The following is a 17,202-nucleotide window of genomic DNA, read 5'->3' on the forward strand; positions in this document are numbered from 1 at the left end:
ATGAGCGGGTCTAGCTCTTAGTGCATGTGATGCGTGCAATAAGTTTAAAATTAACTATTAATTTTATTTACAGTACAATATTAAACTAATCTGATTTTTAAATTTTAATAAATAATAAATGTACAAAAATAAACTATATGTTATATATTAAATAAATAATCATGCTAACTAACTTATATTGGCAAATTATTTTTTTTATTTTTTTTTTGACATTTATAGAGCATTTTGAAAAAGCGAATAAAATAGGCAAAGGAACAATTACGGAATAAAAGATTAGAGTTTTTTTTTTTTTCCCTTAATTGTCAATAATGCTTTTATTTTTGTATAAATTATTTAAATCATTTTCTTTAAAGGTTTTTTTTTTTTTTTTATTTAAATTTTGTTTGTTTGGTTATGCATCAATTATATCCTTTATTAATTCCACAAGTGTAGTTGACAATTCAACCTTTTAATTGAATCATTTATATGAGTTTTGATGATTCGTTTAAAATATATATAAAGTAAGGGCAAATTAAACATTGTAGGAGTGAAAAGTTGGTGTCTAAAATGCCCATAAAATAAAGCCTAGAAAATAAAGATTATAAAAAAAAGTTGCCAAATCCTAAAAATTTTACATTGAGAAATTGCCAAAATTAAAAATAGGCTCTCAAAAGAAGACTGCATAAGTTAGAAATTAAAAAAATAAATTAAAATTAACATTGCATTCTTTCAAAAATAAACAAAATCATACAAGAATTAAAAATAAAAAATAAAAAATGTATGTCTATAAGAATGTTGACCAATATGTAATTAAGGATTTCATTAACATCAAACAATATCCAAAAATAATCTTATATAAGACAAAGGGGGAAGAGTGACTTTTGAAATAATAACATAATTTTCTTAAAATTTACAACAGTTTACAGTTTTTTAAAAAAATGCTTTAAGGGTAAACTCAATTAAAATGTAATAAACATTAGTCACCAAATTTACGTTATTCCAAATAAAATTTAAAAATAAAATCCATAAGAAAATAAAACAAACCAAATAAAATACTCCTAATATTAACCATGTGAAGGATATTAACCTCTATGCAATAAGAATTTTCATAGGATATCATAAATAAGAAATTTTTATAGGATATCAAACTAGACCATAAAAAATTATATTATAATTATAAGGGCTTTAAATTCAAAATCTCGTTTGAAAAGGAGGTAAAGAAGACTTGGAAAGGGACGATTTATCAAAGTAAGTCTTAATACAAAACTATTTTGTAAAGTAGACTCATGATCAAACTATTTACCAAACTAAGTTTCCAGGGTTTACCCCTGATTTTTATGTAGAAGAAGGGAGAAGAGAGAAAGAGGGGAAATCAGGAAGAAGAGTAGATTTGGTATTCATAGTACACACTTTGGCGAAGGATCGAGTTTTTACTTATTAGTTGCTTGTTACGCCATTGTTGAAGCTCCAAATAATGACTTTTTTAATTGAGGACGAGGTGGGTGTTCTGCAATTAGAAAAGCTGATGGAGAGGAGATTTTGATTCTGCAATTAGTTGAGTAGGTTGATTTAATAAGATTTTTTTAAAATATCAGAAATTAAGAATTAAAAAAAAAAAAAAAAAAAAAGTCAACATAAGAAAACGCTGATTGAGGCAGCGTTTTACACTTTGATTTTTCTTTTTTTAAAAAAAAATCAGGGGTAAAACGCTATCTGAGACAGCGCTTTACCTCAGAAGCTTAGTTTAATAAATAGTTTTGCCACGCGTCTATTTTCGTAATTAGTTTCGTAATTAAGCTTAGTTTGGATAATCATCCCTTGAAAAGTGTAACGAACAACTATTGAGTAGGAAACATCGAAGTCATAACAATAGTTGTGCAGAAAACGCCATTATTAATACATCGTGTTTAAGGCTATAGCTTCTACTCCCTCCGTTTTAAAATACTTGTTCCACTTTTCATTTTCAACTGTTTTTAAATAGTTGTTTAATTTTCTTATTTGGAAAGCTTTTATAATATTTAATTAATTTCTCTCACTTAGTGAACCCACCATAAATCATATTTTATTAATTTCATATTCTCTCAACTACTTTTGCTTTGTATAATTTTTAATTCTTTCATCTACCCCACTACCTCCATATTTTATTATCTATTCCAATTTCTCCTAAAACTCTGTGCATGGAGAAATGGAGCAAGTATTAAAAAACGGAGGGAGTATATAATAATATGACTAACCTTATATGCACGCGATGCGTGCGCTAATTTCAAATATTATTTATTTTTTAACTATCTAATACGATTTTATCACACGTATGCAATGAGTAAAAAATGTTAATATTAGATAAAAAAAATTAAAAAAATAATTAAAATTACTAATAAAAAATAAATCAAAAAAAATAAAATTATCTCAGTCGTCCATTTTAAAAAATTGTGGTAGTCAAAAATCATAAGAGTACATTAGAATTTTCATATTTATTATACATAAGTCAAGGAAGACAGTTGTGGTGTCCCTTTAAAATGTTCCATATACATTTACTTTTGATTTTGATTCAATTAATAGGTTGAACTGTCAACTATACATATCATAATTGTGAAGCTAATAAAAGATAAAATTGATGCATTATTAATCAAATAATTTTTTTTTTTAAAAAAAAAACGCGAAATAACTTTCATTTCAAAAGAAGTTAGGGAAATAATTTGAATCATGTAAAAACGATAAGAAAAATTGGCAATTAAAAAATAATTTTTTTTCTTTTTTTTTTAAAAAACTTTGTAATTGTTTAATATTTCTATTTATCCACTTTTCAAAATGCTCTATCTATGCCAAATTTATTTTTGTGATAATTATTTAGAATAGTCATCCTCTGCATTTATATGTTTAGTTAGCATGATATATTGATAATTATTTTAATTTTTAACGTGTATTTTTTGTAAATTTATTATGTCAAATTTTGAATTTTGTATTATTGAATACACTGATTAAATTAATTGTGAATTTTTGAAATTAATGCGTGCATATAGAGTTATAAATAATTTAAGTTAATAGATTATCGAAATATGACCAACTCACTTTTTTTTTTTTCCTTTGTTAGCTATTGAATTCAATTGGAGATGATTTTGATTATAAAAATTAATATTTTGAAATTTTATGTTTTTAAGAAATTCCTTCCCATTGATGACCTTGTACTTTTGGATTTTTCCATTGGTAACCTCGTGTTTTTTGAAATCCCAAAAAAAAAAAAAAAATTCTCGTCAAAAAAAATGAAATCCCAAAAATGACTCTTAAGGTTCAACTAATATAAAAAGGGGAGTTTTTTTACCGAGTTTTTAGAGCGCCGTGTAGGATTTTAATTTTTAAAAAATTATTAGAGCGCCACTTAAGATTAATATTTTTAAAACTCTACAATCAGATTATTCCACGTAAGATTAGTTTTTTTTTTAAGCGCTACATAGGATTATAATAAAAGCGTCACTTAGGATTAATAATTTTAAAACGCTACAATAGTATTATGCCACGTAGGATTAATTTTAGAACGTCACATAGGAAAATGTTATATTTTAGCCAATGGAAAAAAAATTGCAATTTATTTTAGATCAAAAATTTTATATTAATTATAAAAATTAAATTAGCGCATTTTTTGTGTGGCTGGCCATATCGTGTGGCCGGTTGAGACACACCCAAGCACTGACCGAGTAACCCCTGATCGTCCGAGTAAGCCCTGATCAATTGAGTAACCCTTGACCAATCAAATAACTCCTGACCAAGTAATCCCGACCACATGGTGTGACCAGCCACATATGAAACTTTGTAAAATAAAATATTATCTTTTTATATTATGAATTTTATCTAAATATGAGAAATAAAGTGAATAATTCATTTTATAATAAAAATTCAAGTAGTAAGCAAGCGAATATCACAAATTTTATTGGATATATATATATTTAGTAAAAAATTTTATTTGAAAAAAATACAAACAAACCGTACATCGTACGGGCTTCATCTAGTAATTTCCTAAACGTGAATTTAGTTGATTATTTCTATTAACTAACCAATCGATCCTAACCCTAGCTAACACTTATAATTTTTATTTTTTTAAAAAAAGCAATCCTTCCTCCCAACCTTTAACGCCACAACCAACCCACCCCACCACCACCATTAAACCTCCCCATAATTTGAACCATCTAACTACCCCATTATTCGAATCACCACTACCCAACAAACAGCTCCACGAATTCGAACAACCCATAAACTGCTTACGAAACCCACCCATGCACCTGAAACCGACCTATTTACCCACAAACCACCATATGTATTATGAATAGTATAAAAGTCAAAGTAGGACACTTGAAAAATGCAAACGGAAATAATAAGCATTAGTATGCCATGTATGATACTACATTACTATGTAAGCAAATTCGGCAAGATTAGGATAAAAATATATATTAAGATAAAATATGTTATATTAAAGTTTTATTTTCGATAAAACTTCTAATATTTATTAGGTACAAAATTATAAGCTACTTTGTACAACTTTAGAATATCTTACAACTTCGTTGTTTTTACATCATTAAATTTTTTGTAAAAAGTTGTACTGTTTTAAGCAAGATTCGTTTATAATATATTTTAATTGATTAAAACCCACTCGGTGTTTAAACATTTCACCAAGTATTGCACTACATAGAACAAATAAGCATTAGTATGCCATGTATGATGTTAGATAAGATAAATTCGGATAGCTTTATTAAATTTTAAAAAAAATAAGGATGAAAAAAAATATTTTAGAGTTTAACTTCCATAAAATTTCTAATATTTCTTATGTAAAAAATAAATACTAAATTTAAATAAATATCTAATAGATTTGTTATATATATACTACCTCCATTTTTTTTAGTTGACACGTATTCTTTTTTGGAATTTTTTTTAGTTGACACGTTTCAATTTTAAGCATATTTTTTGTATTGAATAGTCAATTTTACCCTCATTCTTAATCTCTCTCCTCACAATTACTGTCCCATTCTCTCTCCACTTTACTCATTTACCCAACTTATCACACCATCACACTTCATACCATCTTATTTTCTCTCTCCTTCATTCCACACCGCCACCACTACCATCGCCACGGCGCCACCGCCACCTCCACCTCCACGGCCCATTTTCCTTCACCATGGGGATTATAAATGTGTTAATTTTACAACTACTAATGGTTATACGGTTTTATATTTTCCTAATATAATTGTTAAGTGATCATTCATGTGTAGCATGATGAATTAATATAGATATATATTATCTTATTTACATCGATGATAATTATGCATTAGTAGGAAATGTATGATGTCAAAGATTCAAAGAGATTTATTTTGTAGGGAAGAAATTGAAAGTTATTATACGATGGTAATATATTCTTTATTTACAAATGTGATTATTTGTTAATCATTAATTCACGGGTAACATATTGAAATAACATAGAGATCATCATATAATGTAATGAAACTGTTGAAATTACACCGTTATTTTCACATGCAAAGTACGTTTTTGTAATAGTTATAATCCGATCTTATTTTTACATAACTTAATGGTATCCTACCTCAAAATATCCAATATAAAAAAAAGGAATTATATCTCCAATAAAATATGATTTCTATCAATGAAATATGTTAGTTAGTATTTGGGACAAAAAGTTTATCTTTAATTCTATAAATAACTCGGGCATTGCCCGCAAACAAAACTAGTGTGTTATTAAGCATAACAAGTACTCCATACCCATTAAAATAAATAAAAATAAATTTTAACTTTTTTTATTTAACAACTTAGCTAGCTAATGACCATAAATAATTTATTTTGCAGAGACCATGGGGAAGTCACTTTTTTGCATAGCTCAAGATTGTCCACCACGTTATGCACCGGAACAACCATCTTACCCTCCTGTTGAGGAAAAACCTCCGGGCAATAAAGGCTAGAATTCAAGAAAATGAAAAGAATAAAGGGAAAACATATGTACTTGTATAATTTATATAGCACTATACATGCATCGGATAATCTAGCTTCTTTCTTGATTATTTCCTCTCGTGCGTGATTTTTTTTTTTTTTTTTTTTTTTATAATGTTCATTTGAAATATGACTATTATAAAATTTTAATGATAGAACAATATTATTGTTTTTTTTTTCTGTACATTATAATATTGACACAATTAGTCTTTTAATATCTTTAATACAAATATAATTTTTTAAAAATTTAATCCAATATAAAAAAAATTATTTTTCGAGAAATTAGAAAATAAAATTGAAAATTACATAAGTTAAACTAAAAATTAGATTACCAAAAAATTTTTTTGATGATATATTTATACCAAAAATAAAGAAATATACTTTATTAATTGAAGAAAAATAAGTCCATCATAAACCGCATAATTTTCCCACGATTTTACTTTTTTTTAACCTTTCATTCTTTTTGTCTTTATCAATAACATAATACTAATATAGACACCAGGAATGACACATGTCAATTCCTAGTGTAGTTTTTTCCCTCCAAAAACACCCCTTTCCTTTTTTGCTAGAATCTTCTTTAAAAAATTTAGTACAATATAACTATTATAATAATATTCTAAATCTTTTATACGTATCTTTTATAACATATATTTTCCTTTATAGCTATCACTTTATTTCCCATATCTTTTATTAATAGGACAATATATCATAATAAATATTCATCTATATCCCTTATCTCTAATACATCATATTTTATTTCTTCAAATAATTAATATATTTTGAATAAAGTAATTTTGTAACAATATTTAAAATGATGTATCTATTAAATCATAATTCATACTACACAATTAATTTATTATTATTGTTGTTGTTGCTGTTGAAAAAAATTGACCTAATATCATTAAAACGGGTTATTATTCCTGCACATTAGGTGTATGTAATACATAATTTTTTATACTTATTGGTTAATAAAAAGAAAATTGATACTAATTTATCATTGCATTTTTAAAACACTTATATGGTCATCTAACATGTAGTTTTTATTTACTCATTTGTCTAATTGACTCTTTTGTTATATATCATTTTCATTTCATTATATGTGCAAAATAAGAAGATAAAATATGTTCTACTTGTATTTTATCTATGTTATTTTTAATACAGTTTTTTTTTTCTTTTATTGATAAAATGAAGATTTACCGTGCATGATATGGAACCTAATCTAATTTCTCTACTAAAGTTTTGTGCATTAATGCACGTGACGCGTGCAAGCATAAGTTTTAAAATACATGTAAGTCAGCATTAACAAATACTGTAAATCCATTATAGATGTTGTTAAGCTCAAAAAAAATCGGAGAAATCAACTTAGTGTACTGATATTCTCGACTCAATATAGAGTACATACAATAGCAAACACTAACTGCCTTAAACTCCTTGATATGTGTATCGCGTACCTAACAAAAATAACCGAACTAACTCTAATATGTAGTTGAGCAAGTAGGGGTCGAATCCCAAAAGACTAAGGAATAACTAATTAAACTGACTCAAATTAATACTAACCAAGTAACCAAATCAAATATATGAAATTATACAAAACTAATTTATAGCAACAAATTAATCAGAAATAAATCAAGAACTAAAGACATCTAAGAATAAGAATCCCCACTAATATGAATCAATGCAATAAAACAATCCCTTATCCCTAAATTAATCAATAAACAATCCACAAGACGGATGCTCCTTGTAACAATACTAAGAGTTCTTTCAATCAACTAATAGCTTCCCTAACATGCAATCATACCTATTCTCATGGAATCATACATATTAAAGATATTAAGAACGGCATCCTATAAGTCCTAGCAAGAACAATTAGCTATTTTCATGCATAAAAGCTCTTACTTTTTAATTAGAGTTTTAAAATCAATAAAGAATCAACTTTTGTTTCAAACCTAATCACATTCAATAACACTATTCCTAGTCGTTTATTGATAATAAAACCAACTCTAACAAAGAAGAGTTATAAATTAATAAAATTGGGAATTGGGAATCAATTAACACATCAATCCATATTAGGGTTCAACCTAACCCTAGATTATGAAACTACTCAAACATGATAATTAAATAAATAAAATAAACAATAAGAGAAAACATAAAAACAATAATAATAAGAGAATAAAGGAGAGAAAATACTTGAATTGAATTAATGGTAACTTGAAAGTAAATCTTCAATGAACAAAACTTGGAAGAACCAAAGGGAGAATAAAATAACTTAGAATTAAAATAACATAATATGAAAAACCTCCTTTTCTATCTTCCTATTAACCTATTTATATCCTAGAACAAAACTAGAAAATTCTATCGTATTAGGACTCTAAACACATAGTTAAAAGAACAGCCACAAGCGGGTTGTGGCGGGGAATAATTTGGCACACGCAGGTTGTGGAGTAGGCTGCCACACCTCCCATTGCACACTAAATGCTTGCTCTAACAAATCAAACCACGATCAAGGAAAACATCTAACAAAACGAGTCATTTTCCTACAAAAACAAAAGAAAACATACCAAAGAGAGCAGTATCGAAATATAAAAATCAATAGCTCTAAAAGAGTAAGAGAATGGAGAAAACACAATAATATATTAGCAAATATAACATATAAATTGTGTATAATATCGTGTTATCATTCTTTTAATTATTGACCAAAAATATAAGAATATTAACATAACCGAAAGGTAGACTAGCATACCTAGAGTTTCTAGCTAATACTCGACCACTCGCTCTCAAGTTAGAGCATGAAGATCACAAATAACTTGATTGCGTAAAAGATACCCAAATTGTTGGCTTCCAAGTGTTTTAGTAAGCGAAACCGCCAATTAATTAGTGTTGTATCGAAACATAGAACATAGAAAGATTAACCTTTAACAACTCATGACGAAAAAATGACAACCTTAATTAGATATCTTAATATGTTTAGTCCAATCATAAAACACCAGGTTCTAAGCATTATGATTATGCAAAGTTAAGTGACTATCACGAAACAACTGCATAGGTTAGGAATGAATAGCACCAAAGGATGCGGAGAATAATAAAGCTCTTAACCACATCAATTCTTAAGTAGCATAATACATAGAACAATACTCAGCTTTTGCTAAAGATCGAGAAACAATAGGTTTCTTCTTTCTTTGTCTTCTATGAAACATAAGAACAACTTAAAAATATAAAATAACCTATCAAAGAACGTTAAGTCAAAGGACATACTACCCAATCATTATTACAAAAGGACATCAACACTAGTGGAAAAAAAATCTTATTTGCAATGGTAAAAAACAAGGTTATTATAATGGCAACGTTCGTTACGCGTGCGGGGGTTACCAAAAAAAAAAACTCGCTATTTGTAACAGCCGTTATCCGTTACAAATAACAGGTTATTTGTATCGGGCGTTTTAGTGGCTGTTGCAAAAATCTAATATGAGTATTTTTAAGGATTTATTCTTGAACTATAAATACCCCTTGTAAAATCCAATTAACTTACTTAGCATACTCTAAATACCCTAGATTTCCTTTGTAATTAGTTTTCAATTGCACTTTGAAAATTCAAACATGTCAGCAACAATTGATTCTCTTTTCAATTCACATAATGACATAAGTGCGTGGCCTGGTATTCATCTATTTCTTATCTCCTGCTTTTATTTATTGTTAACCACGTTTTCTTTGTTGAATATCGTATATGCTTTGATTGAGTCCCTAGGTGTCGCGGGTCTAGGAACCTAGTCAAATTATAACTTAAAAGTGACATAAAAGTCACTTATCAAACTCCCCCAAGCTAATCTTTTGCTCATCCTCAAGCAAAATACAATGAAGCACAAGAGAATGAGAATGAATTTATTCAAGTAAAGATAACACACTAAAGGAGATGAGAATGTACACTAACTCACTTTCGTAGGAATCACGGTCAATTTTAGCAACTAAAGACAAGCCATTTAAACCCCTAGATCGCTCTAGAGGACGAGTGTGCTCTCGTGAAGGTTTTCTAAGAGCTTAACCCACAACTCTTGTGAACCAAGTTCAAGACAAACCAAAAACAAGGAGAAAACTAGGCAAAGAAAAGTAAACAAACACATCACAAATCATGATCAAGAAGAACTTTTTAGAGAGACAAGTATATATGAATGACAAGCTTTCTAAGAAATAAGAGTGTGCACGCAAGCGGATGCCAAAGGTTGATTGAAAAATAAGCCATGCTAAGCATAGATAACTCTAACAAGATCCACTCCCCCCACATTTCAAACATTCTTACCTCGTTCTCTCATCTAGATTCAAATACACCCTTCAAGGTAGCGTCTCTTGACTCCACGAAGAAGTCGGAACAAAGATAAGACAATAACAACAAGGAGAACCCAACATCTTACCAAGACATGCTCTCTCCATATTCTTGAAATCTAGCTCCCTCCACCGACTAATGACTCAACTAATCTAGGTCAAAAGGTGTAACGTAGGCTAAGGGGTGAAGGTGTGAAAAATTTGAAAATTGATGCTAAGCCTAATTGTGAAGCAAAGGGTGATCAAGCAATATTTAAACCAACTTGCTCAACTAATCTAGGTCAAAAGGTGTAACTTTACAAATAACAGGGTATCAGGCGTTTTAGTGGCCGTTACAAAAAACTAATATGAGTATTTTTAAGGATTTATTCTTGGACTATAAATACCCTTTGTAAAATCTGATTAACTTACTTAGCATACTCTAAATACCCTAGATTTCCTTTGTAATTAGTTTTCAACTGCACTTTGAAATTTCAAACATGTCAGCAACAATTGATTCTCTTTTCAATTCATATAATGACATAAGTGCGTGGTCTAGTATTCATCTATTTCTTCTGTCCTGCTTTTATTTATTGTTAACCACGTTTTCTTTGTTGAATATCTTATATTCTTTCGTTCCTACGTGTAACTAGTTTACCAATCAGAGTAGTTAAGCAAAACCCAAAAATTATTGATCCATGATTTATATTTTTAACTCCAAATTGACTAAATTAACAATAGCCTAAGATGTTAATTAATTTTACATAATTTTTAGAATTTGTTATATATACCCGGGTGTACAATACACCCGGGTCATTTGCTCATTTAATCAACAAATAAACAAACAATATTTTTACTCATTTTTTGATTGAATGCGCAAATGACCCCGGGTGTACATAACAGGCTATCCGTAATTTTATTTCAATAAATTAATAAAAAAAAACCTACTAGGCCTATCTTTATTTAGGAAATGATATCACAAAATTATTTCCTTCTAAATTATATCCACACATAAGTGTAATTAATTTGATTAGTTCGACATTGTAAATCATTATTGGTTTACATATATATATATATTATCTTTAATGTAATTAAGTTGTGATTTAAGTAACAATATATTTACTCTTTTTTTATTTGGCATACTTCGTTTATGTAGGGTTTTAGTTACTCAGCGGAATTTCATGAATCATATTCATAGGCACCTAAACAAGATCTCAAATATATAGAAGTAAAGGATCATATAATAGTTTAGAATTAATAACTTTTGATGCGTGAATTCCTCTCAATCTGCAACTTTCTTCTCTATGGGAGATAAAGAGCCTCAAGCATAAATCCTCTATTCCACTGGCTTGAATCAATGCTCCACCAGTACTAGTTGGACGGGAAAACGTTTCTCCTTTTTTGGAGCTGAGAACCAATTTTTAGATAAAATATGGAGAGGAAAACATTACGTTGTTTTAGAAAAATTGACTACTATGATTTTATTTTCTAAAACCCCTAATTAATATAATCCCCTTAGATAAGTTAGGTAAGGTTTTCCTCTCCTCTTTTCCCCTTGGCCGGCCACCCTAAGACTAGGGATGTCAATGGGGCGGGGCGGATGTTGGCCTTCCCATCCCCATACCCACCTAAAGTTTTCATCCCCATCCCCATTCCCATCCCGCGGCGGGTATAAAATTCATCCTCATTCCTGCCCCGGCGGGTACAATTTCGAAACCATCCCCACCCTACCCCCCACTTGGATATCCACCCCTACCCAATCTCCACCTAAGACCCGCCTTCCAAATACACAATCCTGCATAATTAATAAAGATCACAAAAAGAAAAAATTATTGTTAATATTACACTTTTTTTTGTTTATAATATAAGTATATTACAAAGTATTATATTTACTAATTTATTTTACAATCATAAATTTTTTTTTTAATAAAATAGTACAGAAGTGTATAATTTTTTTTTAAAAAAATATATGGATGTGGGGATGGAGCGGATAATATATGGATGTGGGGATGGAGCGGATACGAAGTGAGGCGGGTGGGGCGGGGCGGGTACAACCTAAAATCCACACCCGCCCCATCACCCATGTTGGGTATGGTTTTTATTCCCGCCAAACCAAGACCCATCCTCGCCCTAATGGGGAGGGGATGGGGCGGGTCTCCTATTTGACCCGCCCCACTGACATCCCTACCTAAGACCCACTTTGGGCTTCGGGTTTCTTTATTGATCCAAACCTAATGTGTGACCTTGTAGGATCCGTTTAAGTGAGCTTTGGCGGGTTTATTTATTCTGAGCAAAAGGTCTATAGCGTTTTTTAGTAAGATGTAAAGACTACCCAAATAAACAAATCATTAACTCCATAACACAATCCAAATTATACTTAGTAATTGCACTAGAATTGAGGACATATTTCCTTCATATTATTCATTGGATAAAATCATATTTCGTATTAGCTTCATATTTGATTTTTGTGTATTATTTTGCGAATTGAATAATACGATTTAGGCCATGGTATCTTTATCTTACAAATTGTATAATACGAAGTAGGTTACAAATTAAAGTTAAGTTTTGATTTAGGCCCTTACAAGCTGAATAATATGAAGTATGTTACAAATTGAAGTTAAGTTTTGATTTTGGTCCTGTTATCTTTATCCTAGTTTCATATTAGCTTCATGTTTGATTTTGTTTAATATTTTGCATATATTGCCAAATTGAAGCTTAGTTTTCAGTTTGATAAAGAATTGAATAACCCACATTATCCTCAAATATGTGCAAAATTAATTATTTCAGTTAGGAAAAGTAATTTCACCTCAGTAAAATAATTTCATTTCAGGAAAAATAAGATAAAAGATAACAAGACCTAAATCTAAACTAAGATAAAGATTAAAGAAATAACTTTGTGTTTAATCCTACTTGGACACCGATTTGAAAAATAGTTTCAATCAACAACACCAATTTAGGCTATTTAGCAAATCATAATGATCACTTATATCCATGAATTGAACCACCTTACCACCTTGATGTCAATGTCAAGTAGTCTTTTTTTTTTTTTTTCCTCGCAATTATATGACTTTTGACATCCGAATAGTATAACGTAGGACTTATACCAAAGAACCAAAAATTGACTTATACCAAAGAACCCAAAATTGACTTTTATGAGCATGTTAGAATTTTACTGTCATTAACTAATACTTCACACGAAAAAAAATGGCTTCTTTAATCTAGCGTTGTTTGTATGTCTATTAGATGTCTAGAGTTTTCCTTCTCAATTATTTTCAATTCTCTGTTAGTAGTTACAGCATTACCTTCAATAACTTACATAATGTCACGCTTAACGTTAACATTTTACGTGATAATTTTCGCTACCATTATTCTGTTTCATTGTATTCAGCTCGCAACAACTCAGAACAATGAAACAGAGAGGTTGGCATTGCTCGAAATCAAAGCCAAAATAACAGATGATCCATTGGGTGTAATGAGGTCATGGGACGATACCATCCAATATTGTGAGTGGCACGGGGTTACTTGTGGTGGTACATACGAGCAAGTGACAAAACTAGACCTGAATTCATCAGAAATCACGGGTACGCTCTCTCCCTATATCGGAAATTTAAGCTTCCTGCAGCAGTTGCGCCTTGACAGTAACAACTTTGTTGGGATGATTCCGGATAGTCTAGGAAAATTAAAGAATCTGACCATTATGGTTTTAGATGAGAATATGTTCAATGGAATAGTCCCACCTTCAATCTTTAATCTCTCGTTGTTGACACAATTATCCTTAAGGCAAAATGAGTTAGAAGGAGATCTTCCTTCAGGTTTAGGTAATACACTTCCGCGTCTTCAGTTCTTGTCTTTGGGCTCCAATCGATTTACCGGTCTAATTCCTGCTTCAATATCCAATTCTTCTAGTCTGGATGTTCTTCAGTTGAGTCAAAACCATCTTCGAGGTCACGTTCCTTCTCTGCACAAGTTGCAAAGGCTTTCGCGCCTAGTCCTTTCTGATAACTCCCTTGGGTATGACCAAGACGAAGATTTGAACTTTGTTTCTTCTTTAGCCAATCATACCCACTTACTATGGCTTCAGATAGGCCAAAATAACTTCAAAGGAGTTTTTCCTAAAACCATTTGCAATTTCTCATCCCTTGCTATATTGGCATTACACAAGAACAACATAGTAGGAGAAATTCCAGTGTGCATTGGAAACTTAGCCAAACTGCAACAATTTGTGGTTAGTGACAACAGACTTTCCGGGGTCATTCCTTCGAGTATAGGGCAACTCCAAAATCTATACACCCTATACACGAATGGTAACAATTTATCCGGGGTCATTCCATCTTCGATTGGAAACTTAAGCAGCTTGTCTAAAATTTCCTTGTCTCATAACAACCATATAGGGGAAATACCGTCTGATCTTGGAAATTGTACATCTCTAATAGCATTATATTTTGCTAATAACAGTCTTACTGGTGGTATACCCTTGCAACTCTTTAATCTCCCGGCCTTGTCTACCATGATCGATTTTTCTGAAAACCACCTAACCGGATCCCTCCCGGAAGAAGTTGGGAAGTTGAATAATCTTCAAAGCATTTTACTAAATGGTAACATGTTATCAGGTCAGATTCCAAGCTCTATTAGTAGGTGCGTCGTTCTAGAGTACCTATACTTGGGGAAAAACAACTTCGGAGGCTCTATTCCTGATGCATTGAGATCATTAAAGGGTCTTCTTGAGATTGATCTGTCATACAACAATTTAACAGGGCAGATACCGCCATTTCTAGCAGACTTACAGTTAAGATTGCTAAATCTCTCACACAATAGCCTTGAAGGTGAAGTACCTATTCGCGGAGTTTTTAATAATGCAACAAATATTTTACTAAGTGGAAATGATAGGCTCTGCGGAGGCATAGTCGAGTTACATTTGCCTCGATGCAGTAGTAGTCCGGACAAACAGGAAAGCAAACAGGGGCACACGAAGAAATTGACAGTCACAATTCTTTCTTCATTTTTCGGAGTTATTCTGGTATTGGCTTTAGTACTTGTGTTGTTGAAAAAATCAAGGAAGAGAAAAAAGACTAATGAACCCGTGTCACACGATATATCAGGTCATAGAATATTTCCAAATTTGTCTTACCAGACACTCCTTAGAGCAACTAATGGGTTCTCCCCGGAACATCTGATTGGCAGCGGAACATTTGGGGTTGTGCACAAGGGAATCCTCGAGGAGGATGGATCAGTTGTTGCAATTAAGACATTTAATCTCGAGCATCATGGCGCTTTGAAGAGTTTTATTGCTGAATGTGAGGTCCTTAGAAGCATCAGACACCGAAATCTTCTGAAGGTAATTACAGCTTGCTCAAGTGTTGATAATCAAGGAAGGGATTTCAAGGCATTGGTATGCGAGTACATGGTGAATGGAAGTTTGGAAGATTGGTTGCATCCATCACATGAAACTAGTAATGTCAAAAGTTTATGTGATACCTCAAGATACTTGAGTTTTCATCAAAGATTTGATATTGCAGTTGATGTTGCATTTTCCTTGGATTATCTACACCATCAAGGTGGTGCCCCAATAGTTCACTGTGACTTGAAACCGAGCAATATTCTCCTTGATGATGAATTGGTTGCTCATGTTGGCGACTTTGGGCTAGCCAAAATCCTCCTAGAAGGCGTCAACAACTGTCATGCAAATCAATACAGCTCCATTGGAGTTAGAGGAACTATTGGATACACTCCTCCAGGTAACGTTAAAATTTTTTACCACAATTCTAATTTATCTTTATGAGATAGTATAGCCGTATAGGTTTGTGGGATCGTGTTGAATTCGTCTTATTTTAATTCCTCCGTTTTATTAAGACTTACAACACAAACTTTTTCACTGTATTTAAGAAAAGTAGGTCTCACATAATATTTAGAATGGGGTGAGAGATTGTTAGTAATATAATTTAGTGGGCCATAAGCTTAAAATAAAGGTCATAATTCAATTTTCAATAAAAAAAATAAAAATAAAATAAAAGAATTCTGATTATAGTGTATTGCAAGTATTGTAACATTTCCATTTTAGAGAAATGTTGCAAGTATTAAAAAACTGATAAATAAAGTATATATAATCAATATTAAGTTTTAACAATTTATGCAGATATATATAAGTCTCATCATGAGACCTTGAAAAGTCAAATAAAAATAAAAAAAAATAAATAAAAAAAAGGAGATGAAGGGAATGTAAGCCAGTGTTTGTTTGTAAACCAATTCCCAAATCATGTTTTCTACCTCCAATAAACCTATTTTGAAGTTCAGTGTGATCATTATGATAATATAAAGTCATGTTATACGCAGAATATGGTTTGGGAAATGAAGTGTCAACTGCTGGCGATGTCTATAGTTTCGGGATCCTTTTACTTGAAATGTTTACAGGAAAGCGGCCTACTAATGACATGTTCAAAGGGGGCTTGAGCTTGCATAACTTCGCGAAAAGAGCTATGCCGGAAGAGATCACAACAATTGTAGATCATTCTCTTTTGGAAGACATTAACAAAGAGGAAAATACCAACAAGAGCGTAATATTGGAGGCCTTAACTTCTATACTTTTAGTGGCACTTTCATGTTCATCTGAAGTGCCTCAAGAAAGGCTGGACATGAGTGATGTTGCTCAAAACCTATCTTTTGTCAGAAATAAGCTTCTTTATCAAATAGGAGACTTCGAATAGTAAAATTTTTGTATATATATGGAATAAATTTGGTCGGATTACGCGTCAAAGTTTGTTATTCTATAGTTTTGTGCTAGATTGATTTGTAGTATACCATTTAATTTTAAAACTTTTGGTTAATTAATTTAACTACGAGTATAGAAATTCTTTTTAATAAATATTTATTATTATTTTGATAATATTCGGACATTTATATCCCTAAAATTATTTGCTTACATTTTATTTTTAAATAGCAATTGTTTTG

The 17,202-nt window shown here is 30.7% G+C and overlaps 1 protein-coding gene across 1 annotated transcript; it reads left to right on the forward strand.

Annotated features, from left to right (window-relative positions):
- The first annotated feature begins 13,522 nt into the window (after positions 1-13,522).
- LOC110716858 (probable LRR receptor-like serine/threonine-protein kinase At3g47570) lies at positions 13,523-16,936 on the forward strand. Its single transcript, XM_021895506.1, has one exon. It carries the CDS (start codon positions 13,577-13,579, stop codon positions 16,034-16,036), a length of 2,460 nt encoding a protein of 819 aa, XP_021751198.1. The 5' UTR covers positions 13,523-13,576; the 3' UTR covers positions 16,037-16,936.
- The last annotated feature ends 266 nt before the right edge of the window (positions 16,937-17,202 follow it).

This window comes from Chenopodium quinoa, unplaced genomic scaffold (assembly GCF_001683475.1).
Source record: "Chenopodium quinoa cultivar QQ74 unplaced genomic scaffold, ASM168347v1, whole genome shotgun sequence".
In the NCBI taxonomy this organism is placed as follows: Eukaryota; Viridiplantae; Streptophyta; class Magnoliopsida; order Caryophyllales; family Amaranthaceae; genus Chenopodium; species Chenopodium quinoa.